General features: G+C 37.2%; 1 protein-coding gene across 1 annotated transcript; it reads right to left on the bottom strand.

Moving 5' to 3' along the window:
• Positions 1-697: 697 nt before the first annotated feature.
• LOC139190938 (uncharacterized) lies at positions 698-3,622 on the bottom strand. The gene is made up of 5 exons (XM_070811429.1): positions 2,890-3,622; positions 2,521-2,742; positions 2,180-2,334; positions 1,472-2,101; positions 698-1,117 (listed from the first exon to the last, which is right to left on the bottom strand). Exons 1-5 carry the CDS (start codon positions 3,620-3,622, stop codon positions 698-700), a joined length of 2,160 nt encoding a protein of 719 aa, XP_070667530.1.
• Between the last annotated feature and the right edge of the window lie 8,823 nt (positions 3,623-12,445).

The following is a 12,445-nucleotide window of genomic DNA, read 5'->3' as shown; positions in this document are numbered from 1 at the left end:
AGCTACCCAAAATTTAGAAGTAAATCTTGGGTCTCGATCAGAAATAATATTCATTGGAACTCCATGATACTTCACAATCTTCGTGATGAACAACTTAGCCAATTTATTCAGAGGATACTTTTCCCTCACTGGAATGAAGTGCGCTGACTTGGTAAGTCGATCTACAATCACCCAAACACCATCGAATCCATTTCGTGTACGAGGAAGCTTATACACTAAATCCATGGTTATATTTTCCCATTTCCACCGAGGAACGGGAAGTGACTTGCTGGCAAACAATACATCTACTTACATATTCTGCAATTTCCCTTTTCATACCCGTCCAATAATAAAATGGTCGAATGGTATGATACATCTTAGTTCCTCCTCGGTGCATCGCATAAGCTGAACAATGCGCTTCATCCAAAATTTCCTTCTTTAATTCCTCATTATTCGGCACATACATTCTGTTCTCCTGCATAAGCATGCCATCCGATTCTCGAATCCTGAGGTCTTTCTTTTTCCCTTCATTTCTTAATTGAACCATTTCTTGAATTTCTTCATCCACCGATTAAGCTTCGAGTATACGATCAACCAAAACTGGCCTGACTTGAAAACTAGCAAGAAAAGCTTCTTTTCGATCTTCTAACTCCAACTTTACTCTAGTAGCTCTCAGTTCGGCAAGAAGAGGAACACGGCAAGCATATAAAGCATTCAGTCAACCTTGAGGTTTCATACTCAGTGCATCAGCTACCACATTAGCACGACCTGGATGATACTCAATAGTGCAGTCATAATCACCTAGTAATTCCATCCACCTTCGCTGACGAAGACTAAGATCATGTTGAGTAAATAGATACTGAAGACTCTTGTGATTAGTGAAGATCTTACACTTCTCACCATATAGATAATGCCTCCAAATCTTCAAAGCAAAGACGATGGCTGCCAATTCAAGATCGTGAGTAGGATAATTTCTTTCATGAATCTTCAACTGTCGAGAAGCATAGGCGATCACCCTATTATGTTGCATCAAAACACATCCCAAACCATTCAAAGATGCATCGCTGTAAATCTCAAAGTTACCGCTATCATCAGGAAGTACCAATACTGGAGCATGAGTGAGGCAATATTTCAATTGCTGGAAACTCCGCTCACAATTCTCATCCTACTTGAACTTCACATCCTTCCTGGTTAACTTCGTTAACGGCAAAGCAATCATAGAAAAATCCTGAACAAACCGTCGATAATAACCTGCTAAACCAAGAAAACTTCGTACCTCAGTGACAGTTCGAGGTTGTTCCTAATTCTCCACTGCTACTATATTTTGAGGATCTACTTGAATTCCTTGTGCCGATACAACATGCCCCAAAAATGCCACTTCAGTCAACCAAAACTGGCATTTACTGAACTTGGCATACAACTGATGTTCCCTCAATTTCTTTAATACCAAGTTAAGATGTCAAATATGATCTGCTTTAGATTTAGAGTATACCAGAATATCATCGATAAAAACAATGACAAATCTATCAAGATATTGCTGGAATACCTCGTTCATTAACCTCATGAAAGCTGCAGGTGCATTAGTCAACCCAAATGGCATAACCAGAAATTCATAATGTCCGTAACGGGTCCTGAAAGCCGTCTTAGGTACATCTTCATCTTTAATCTTCAACTGATAATAACCAGATCTCAAATCAATCTTAGAGAACACACACGCACCTTTCAGCTGATCAAACAAATCATCGACACGAGGCAGTGGATAACGGTTTTTAATCGTTACCCAGTTCAATTGCCTATAATCGATGCATAATCTCAGAGTTCCATCTTTCTTTCTCACAAATAATACTGGAGCTCCCCAAGGTGACGAACTAGGTTGGATGAAACCTTTATCAAGTAATTCTTGTAACTGAATTTTCAATTCCCTCAACTCAGCTGGAGCCATTCTATATGGAGTTAAAGATATAGGATCTGTACCTGGAAGCAAATCGATAGAGAATTCCACATCTCTGTCTGGCGGCAATTCCGGCAAATCATCAGGATAATGCCTGACCACACCAACTTCTTCCACACTGCTAGGAACAACATCATTTAACACCACATGTGCTAAGTATCCTTGGCAACCCTTCGATAATAATTTCCTTGCTCTTATGGCAGAAATAACGCCATGTCTCACCCCACTTCTTTCGCCCACAAAAGTAACCTCGGGTAGTCCAGGACGATAAAAAGTAACTGATTTCCCGTAACAATCAATATGGGCACGATGATAATGCAACCAATATGGCCCGAGAATCACATCAAAATCCACAATATCTAATGGAATAAGATTAGCTGGCATAACTACGCCCTCTACCATCACTGGACACCCAAGATACACACTATCAACATAACACTTGTCCCCTCTAGGCATGGCAAACTCTAAATCAAATCTTAGAGGTGAAGGGTGAGGTTGAGTCATTTGAGCGAACATATGAGAAATCACAGAATGCGTAGCACCACAATCAATCAAAACTCTAGCAAAATGACCAAGAACATTTAACGTACCCATGATCAAATCTGGGTGGTTCTGAGCATCTTGCAGTGATATGTGGTTAACACGTCCCTGAGCTTGCTGTCGTCCACCACGACCTCTGTTGCCTTGATTACCTCGCCCCTGAGAAGTACGTCCCTGACCTGACTGATTAGACTGCCTAGATGATCCTGCACCGCTAGTAGCAACCTCTCCGTGACGGGGCTGACCTCCTTGATGCAACTGAGATCCACCAGCTGGCATGGAAGAATAAGAAGAATAACCCCCAAGGTCTAAGGAATACCCAGTCTGAGAATAAGGATCCTGGGGATATTGATACGGTCCGGAAGCATAAGGAGCAGCATCACCCTGGTAGTGGTAAGCACCACCACGACCCTACTAACCATAACTGCCTGAACTAAAGCTCTGCTGAACCGGCGCTGGAGGTGGCATAGTGGTCTGCTGAGGTCTCTGCTGACCCTGGGGACACTGAGAAGCCCGATGTCCCATTTGTCCACAAGTATAACAAGCACCACCACTTCTCCTGAACTCTCCATGATGACGGAAATTACAACGGCGGCACCACGGAGCACCAGACACACCAGCACCATCGAAATCCCTCTGCATCTGAAATCTGGGTCCACCAAAAAATCTTCCACCACCTCTCCTCGGGCCAGTGATACTAAATCCTCTACTGGAAGAACTCGAACTCGCTCCACTTTTCTTAAAGTTCTGCGTCTTACGGGATCCCGAAATGGAGATACCCTTACCCTTATCCTCTTTCTTCTGACTATCATTCTTGTCCTCGTCATCCTCACTGTCACTAGGAAGATTGTCGGAGTCCTCCATCCAAACCAAAATCTCGAAAAACTCATGATAATCGGCGCAGGGAAGTGCACTGGCAAAAGTCCGCCATTTCCTCTTAATTCCCAACTTAAAACGTCGAAGCATCTCTACCTGATTACCAGCTGTATCAGGGTCATAACGAGACAAGTCAGTAAACTTCTTGTAGTACTCATGCGCTGACATATTCTTTTGTTTCAATCGAGTAAACTCCTGCTTCTTGCGATCAATGTACTCTAGATGGGCAAATCTTTTCTTGAAATTCTCTTTAAATACTTCCCAATCAGCTGCCATTTCTGGGGACATAAACTGAGTTTGATTCCTCCACCAACCTGCCGGCTCTTGTCCCAAAAACCAAGTAGTGGTCTCAACCCGCCTATTAGCAGGAAAGTTCCCTTGACTTTACATCACCTGAAACGTCTTCTCAATATGGTCTAGCCACTTTTCTGCCCCCTCGTGACCCTCATTATCCATAAATCGATCCAATTTCAGATTGTACATAGTCTTCAGGGGTGTCCTCTGAGGAGGGGGAGGAGGACGAATTGCATTCTGAAAAGCCTGGGCCATTGCTTCCCCTAATTGAGTGATATCGGGGAAATTAGGTTCAGAAGTACGGCGGGATTCCCTACGAGGCGGCATAATTATGACAGAAAACATCAAAAGATCATTAAAGCATTAACAATTTATACAGGACTACAACCTAGGCTCTGATACCAAATTGACACACCCCGATCCTAGAATCAAGGCGTGCTGGCCGTCACGTGAGTGTTGGAAATGTGCCCTAAAACCAATCATGTGATGATACTTTACGGACATTTCACATGTTAAACTAATCTAGTTTAACATCAAGGGCAAATATTATTGTTTAAGCCGTCTCATATAAATGTTATATGCTTAAACGATAAGTCCAAGGAATATGTGATTGGGAGAATACGATCTAAAGAAGTTAGATTCATGAGACCATTCTTTCGTAGACACATCCTAAATGTTCCTGATCATAGGATTGCCAATTGGGCATTGACAGTCCGTTAAGATCAGTACGTCCTATGTCTTCTCTCAAGGAGAGTGACTAGTCTCGAGTCATTGGTGTGTGTGACATCAAGACAAGTACGTAGGTGCTCAATAGAGAATGAGTTCACTAAACACGATCAACGAAGAGTTCTCATATTCATGTCACATGAGAACTCATGGTTGGGATAATGCAAAGTAGTCCTTTGACCTGAGGCATCACAGTTGTCTTGTGGTTAAGTCCTTGATGTTTGATTATGTCAAAGTCACCCCATCGGGGTGTCCACGGCATCGTTGGGGTTAAGCCACTTAGCCATGGAGACAAGTGAATGCGCAACAAGAGATCTCTAACCTTCAAACCGTTTGAGGGAGAATACTCTATGATATGATTTAGAATCTCTGGCGCCAGAGTATGAATGAGATTTAGGAAGTCGTTCCAAATCACATTCAAGGTAATCATATAAGCACACGAATCACATTGGATAGTAGACATGAATAAATTAACTATCAAACCAAACAATGTGATCAAGAGTATTGTATTAGAGAAAGACCGTATTGCATTTGTAGTCCTAAACTGAATAGGTTCTCCACCTCTTCTGATTAGCTTGGGTAACCATGATATGCTGCTAGGTGTCACTCATGGTTTGTGGAAGCCCTAAACGTGTATAATCACTAAAGGGAGAATTGAAAGTAAGTTTCAATTCACAATCGATTTGAAATGGTTTTAATAGCCCACTGCCTCGCTAAAAGGAACCTAATGGATCGTACACTGTGTAAGGTGGAGATTGAAGAAACAATGGAGATGAGTAAGAATAATTAAATGGTTTAATTATTTATGGCAAGGATTAATTAATATGTTAATTAATCAAACGAATAAGTTCCATAAAGACCTCGGGATAGTTTTGGACCTTAAGGCCCAATGGGCTTCGAACGTCAAACCCATTGACTTAAGTTGTATGACAACTTAATGAATAATGATTCACAAAGGCCCAATTAGTCCAAAAATATCCCAATGGCCGGCCATATTAGAGATGGAGTGGGTTTTGGACTTATTTACAAGTTTGCCACTCCAATGAATTAAGGTATAAATATGACTTTATAGCCAAAATTCATTTAGGGTTCTTTTTGGAGAAAATTGGAGAGAACATGTCTCTCCTTTTCTCTCTAGGAGGCCGGCCCCCTTGGAGGGTGTATCTAGCCATACTAACTACTCCAAGGTCACTCATTTCTTCTCCAATCTAACCTTGGTGAAGATACTTAGAGGTTCTCAATTTTGGGAACTTGGAGAAACCTTTTCATCCATCCAAATCCATAGATTTTAGATGCAAGGAATGAAGGCCCTCTCTTTGGGTGATTAGCCTTTGCTTATGCAAAGAGGAATCTACAAATGTATGATTTCAACTCACTTTGTTTTGAGTTGAGTTTTGGTTCACCAATCTACTAGGCTTTGAATTTCATGGGTAATGTTTTGTTTTTGAGTGCATGCAAGCATGATTCTGCCTTTAATTGTTAATTGCATGCTATATGATGTTGCTCAAATGAACATGTTTTCACAACATCTTCCTTCAAGTGGTATCAGAGCCTAGGTCTAGTAGTTGGTGAATCCTTTTGGGTTTTGTGGTTCATAGTTTGTGATTTAAAAGTTGTAATATGTTACAAGCTTTATTCTTGTTTCTTTGAATGTAAATTTTGTTAGAAAATTTGCCATCTCAAATGTTGTAGATGTAGTTCATATGAGCATGAATATTGGAGCTAAAATTTGGTGCCATGATTTTGGGGATTTTCGGCCAAATACATAGGGTGAAATTTTGGGTTCTTGTTTGACTTGTTAAAAGTGTTTTCAAGTGACTTTTGGAACCCCTATGTACCCTAGTTTGGTTATATGTTATTTCCCTAAAGTTTGAATGGTTTTCGGATGTTTTTTGGATGAAAAATGTTCATGGAAATTTTTTGGGTTTTTCATGAATGTTCTTCATTGTTCTTGACATTTTTGCCAAGAACAAAAAGTATTGTGTTTTGATTCAAAGTTTTGATTTATTTCATAAAGTTTATGTTTTATGTATTTTCAAATGTTTAAATGTTTTAGTTATTTGTTTAAATGGTGTAAGAAATATTGGTGGGTGTGTAAGGATTAATTTCCTTTCACACACCCCACTTGCACCACTTGCATGCTTTATGTCAAAACTCACACATCACTCCTTTCCTCTCCCAAAACCGGCCACCCTACATTATAGGGTACTTTTGGGGCTTTTATGCAATTACATAAAGTTTTGATACTTTTGTGTATTTGCACTTTGGCCCAAAAGTTTACCTTTTTACGTTTAGGTCCAAAAACGCTAAAGGACAAATTGTTTTGCTCCTTTAATGAAGTTTTTGCATTGTTTAAATTTTGGGTTCTAGTGTAATTACATGAAGTAGTGGACTTTTGTGTTCTTACAAAGTGACCCCAAAAGTTTATGTTTTCGCAATATTGCCCAAAAAGTTGTGGTTATTGCATGATGGCCCAAATAGTTTGAGAACAAAATTGTTTTGTCTCTTTAAATGAGAATTGGATTTTCATTTCATTTAGCTCCATTTAAATCAATTTTATGGATACAAAAACCAAATGAAAATGTTGCATTCAATTAATTAGTTAACGTGTTAATTAATTAAAAGGGTGATTATGAACCTAAGCCTACGATAATTGAGCTATGTGATAGGCCGTTTCAAATTTGTTTGAACCATGGGAATGTGTAGATTAGATTTTGGTTGTAATTTGATTTGATCAAATGTTGTAAAAGAGCATAAGCTCTTCTTTACTTTAAAGTAATTTGATTTATGCAAATGTTGTAATGAGCATAAGCTCATCTTTACTTTGAAGTACTTGTTTCTTGCTTTATTTGATATGCATGAAAATGAAGTAGTTGGGTCCAACGCCCCTAAGACAACATGCCTTAATGTGATTAAACGCGTAACTAAAATCAATCACCATCCCTAGACCGAGATTCAACACAAGGCTCGTGTTGAATCTAAACAAAGGTTCATAGTCATCCTAAGGCCCTAAGGCAACTATATAGTCCATCAAATGAATGCAAAGGTTATGTTAGTAGTATCATATACTCTTGCTTTAAAAACGTTTTATAAGCATAGTGGGAGTATTATATACAACTAAATACAATCATATGGACCAATAGTTGTAATAGGACCAAAATTGTTTTAATAGAGATTAAAATGTATGTTTATATGTGATGAGACATAAAACCCTCAACCAAACCATTATTAAGTTGATAAGCGTGAGAGTGCTTTGAACACTCTTTCGTGGCCTTCCACCGTGGTAGGCTCCAATCATTTATGACTTGTACACCGCCTTCACCCTATCATTGGGGAGTGCAAAGTGCATGCTTATACTCAGGAGGAGTCTATATACATACTTGATGAGGTGAGTGTAGGCAACGAGGATGGCCAACATCATATCATTGTGAGGCTATTCTTGAACCCGTTCATCAACTAAGCATGGTGGGAATGACATAACTAAGTGCAATGGAGCCAACATCATATCATTGTGAGGTGACATTCTCTAGAGGCCAAATAAGATGGGTACTTGCAAGAGATGCAAATGAGTAAGCGTACTCTCTCATTATTATTAATGCTAGCCAACATCATATCATTGTGAGGTGGGCTTGGTAATAGTGAGTCTCCCATACCCTACTAAGAGTTTCCTCCAAAACTCTCGAATTCCAATGAGGGATATGGAATTTGCCAAAAATAGTGGGTGGTGCTATTTGATTTAAAGACCCGAATCAAATGGATTAAAATCAATCAATTTATATTTGCTATGTATTTGTTTACCAATATATTTGCAAACACTATCCCACACTTGACAAATAAAAGCCGAAAGCTTTAGTTTCCGGACTTGGTACTACAAAACCATAGATTGTCTTTAATGGCTTGTAAATGTACCTAAGTAGTCTCATCCTCACAATCTTCCTATTGATAAAGTATCATTAGAAGAATATGTTAGATAAAGTCTATCATAAAGAGGACAACACTTTTAATGTCATAATTCTTCAATTACAAAATGTTGTATAAAGAAATAAGAGTTGTTTTGAACAACACTTAATCAATGCAAACATTAGTGCTTGTTTCTTTGTTACATGAACAAGGAACTTTAGAAGAAAGCACAAAGGCATGGACACTTTATGTGCCATGATTCTTCACTTACAAATTGTTGTATGAAGAAATGAGAGTTGCCTTGAACAACTCTTGAAAGTTTGTAATTATGTTTAGAACATAATGGTTGGTTGACAAAAATAGTCCATCAACATGGACTTATGATGATTTTGAATTATTGAGTGTTGAAGTGATAAACCACTTAACGAGACGGAAACTAGGCAAGGACTTCACCTTTGTTTCCCTATCCTTATAGTTCACTAAGTTTATTGTAAAGTATGTAGTGAACAATAAACCACATGCTCTCCAAAATGTTTGATGTGTATAACACAATTGAAATAAGTTTCAAGAGAGATAGTGGGAGTTTAGGGACCATGACTATTGTAGTCAAAGGTGAAAGTCAAATGAAGAAGATAAAATAACTCCAAGAGAACAAACTTTCTTTATGAAAGGATGGACATTGGAAGGGGTATTTGCAAGAAATGTCTTGCAAGTGTCAAGAACACACCTTTCGAAGGTGTTGTAAATTGTTCTTGAATAGTTCAAAACAGTTGGTTCTTCTACTTGAATGCTTGATTCCGTATTAGTAACTATGTTTTACAATTGTTGTAAAAGTGTGACTAATAAGAAGTAGAAGAAATATGAGAGAAGAAAAGGTGCTTCACATTCGGAACGTGAATAAAATATAGATCTTTGCGAAAGCAGATAGTACTTACTTCCTCATATGAACTACCAAAGAAATTGGAAAAACCAAAGATTGTCTTTACAATCCAATTTTAAGGAATTTAATTCCGTCACTATAGTAGAGATGGATGAATGTTTTGTTTGACAAAACATTGTTCTTTATTAATCAATGATTGGATTATGGTAATCTAATTGATTGTCTCTATAGTAGAGATGATATGGTAGTGTTAACTGTTTAGAATATTACGATGCTTAAAACCCAAAAGGTTGCAAGGTAGTGACTAATCCCAACTAAGTTGTGATACCTCTAAAAACATAAGTTACGAGTTGGTGAAAGATGGATGCTTTGGATCGTTAGATCCGGATCCAATACCTTCTTGTTAAAATTGTATAGAGGCGAAATGTTCGAATCTTTATTCTTTTGGAAAGAAGAAAGAATCACAAAGTTGTTGAGGTTAATTCACTTAGATGTTAGTGGCACTTGTCCACAACATAATCATACTCATGTTATATGACATTCACCGAAGATCACTCTCGGTTGGACTATAGTTTGTTTTGAATAAACACAAGTCCGAATACTTTGTAAAATGTTTCAAAGAATTCAAGAAATGTAAGTTGATGAGTAAGACATCTAAAGTAATTACCTCCTTAGATTTGATCCAAGGAAAAGTAACACTTTAGATGAGTTTCCTTGATAGATATCAAGGAAAATAGCATCATAAGATAATGAATTTCTCCATTAGGAGAAGAACGAACTCGAATAAGATTTGGTTCGTTAGATGTTATCTATTACCCATATATAGGATATATATACTTCTAAAACAATATGATTGTCAATTAGAAGATCTTCCAAAATTTTCATAACTCCATAAGATGTAGTTGGAAAGAAAGACAAATCTTAAGTATGTTAAGATTTGGGGTTGTCTGCTAAAAGCAATATTTGTTTGATGACAATCTTGTGGGATATCCTTAAATTAACTTTTGGATATCACTTCTATAAACCAACTAACAAATGTTGTTTTGTTGGGTAGTTCATTGTAATCCTACAATGTGATTTGCCTAAGAGCAAATGAACGAGAGATAGAACTCAAAAGAATAGGTTCTTTGTGAGACAAGAAAGTAATCAACAAATATAACAACCTAGTTCCTCTACCAAAAGCTCAAAGGTAGTCGAGAAGGATTTATAAACCGTCTCAGTTGAATGGTTTGAACTTTATGACTATGTCATAGAGTTACACCTCTTAATTCGAAAGAAATAAGAATGAAAATCCTTATAACTACATTGAGTGTATATATGATATATACTCAAGGAAATGGTAAAATACCATTTGACCCGAAATAATGAAACCTTCATAAGCTAATTGGTAGCTTAAGGTGACTACAATCAAAGAGAATGGTTGACTTTGAAGAAACCATCTTTGAGATAGTCTTGGTTTCAATTAATTCGAAGATTGCTGGCTACAACTAAATGGTAATTCAATGTTTGGACATAATATGGGTTTCCGAAACCATTATTAAGATAGTCTTAATAACATATGTCTAAAACTATGAATCACAAGACATGTAAGTTGTAGAGATCCATCCATCATGAATCTTAGCAAGCTAGTGGGAGCTATAAGCATCTTATGAGAAAAAGGATCAAATCGTTTGATTTCTCATAAAGATGTAAATGAATCTTTTGTTTACTAGGTTTACAAAAGATTAGTGGGAGTTAATCATGTTCCTAAAATTTAAGTATATATATATGATATATTAATTTTGGAAATGAAATGAAAACTTCTTGGTTAAAGTTATGACTTTAAAACATTATATGAAGATAGAATGTATATGGGAGTTAATCATGTTCCTAAAATATAAATATATATATGATATATTAATTTTGGAAATGAAAAGAATACTTCTTCGTTAAAGTTATGACTTTAAGCATTCTATAACGATAGAATGTATATGGGAGACATAGTCTATAAACATGGGATGGAAATCTATAATGATAGATTTTAGGATATAATTGGATTATATCAAGCCCTAAATAATAGACAAGAGATGCTAGGAAGTTTCTCATATGATGATAAACTTCAATCAAATGGACAACTCTAGTAAGACTAAGAAGTTGCTCTTCTAAAAGAGAACGTACTCTTTGACTCCCAAAGAAATAATGCGTAAATAGAATCCTTTATGCATACGCAGAAAGGTGATTTATGTATTTCATATTGTATGAAAAACATTGATATGAGTTGTACCTAGAACAGGTACAAGACGATGTCAGTGCAAGCCCAGGATCAGAACCATGGCAACTGTCAAGTGAATCCTTAAGTATTTAAGAAATACTAAAGGATAAATTCCTCAAAGATCGAGGAAGAATTAGAGTAACGTAATGGAAGCGTAAATGTATTAGATTGTGAATCTAATCCATCATTGGATGTTTCTTCATTATGAATGAAGAGATAAACAGATATCTCTTTATTATGACTAAAGAGATATTTGGATGGAAACATTAAAGTAATGACTTTAGTGTGTTCCATTATGAATGCAAAATATATTGCCATATAGAAGTTTACAACAATGTTGTTTGGATGGGAAAGTTCATTTATGAACTCTCTATTTGGTTCCAACCAGAAAGTGTATGACACTAATGGGGCGATAGCTCAAGCCAGGGAATCAAGGTCTCATCAAGGTCCGAACTCAAATGAGAGACTGAACCACATGATTGAGAATCATGTATAATGGTGACGTCGTTATTCTCAAGGTTGCTTCTATGGATAACATATAGATATCCATTGTCTAGGCCTACTACTCAGCCATTTATGAAATGACTACAGAAGAGGTATCATCACAGATGATCAAGCTGATTGGCTCTAGTGCAAGTGGGAGATTGTTGGAAATGTGCCCTAAAACCAATCATGTGATGATACTTTACGGACATTTCACATGTTAAACTAATCTAGTTTAACATCAAGGGCAAATATTATTGTTTAAGCCGTCTCATATAAATGTTATATGCTTAAACGATAAGTCCAAGGAATATGTGATTGGGAGAATACGATCTAAAGAAGTTAGATTCATGAGACCATTCTTTCGTAGACACATCCTAAACGTTCCTGATCATAGGATTGCCAATTGGGCATTGACAGTCCGTTAAGATCAGTACGCCCTGTGTCTTCTCTCAGGGAGAGTGACTAGTCTCGAGTCATTGGTGTGTGTGACATCAAGACAAGTACGTAGGTGCTCAATAGAGAATGAGTTCACTAAACACGATCAACGAAGAGTTCTTATATT

Source organism: Malus domestica, chromosome 13, assembly GCF_042453785.1.
Source record: "Malus domestica chromosome 13, GDT2T_hap1".
NCBI classification, from domain to species: domain Eukaryota; kingdom Viridiplantae; phylum Streptophyta; class Magnoliopsida; order Rosales; family Rosaceae; genus Malus; species Malus domestica.
This window is presented reverse-complemented; position numbering and strand designations above follow the sequence as displayed.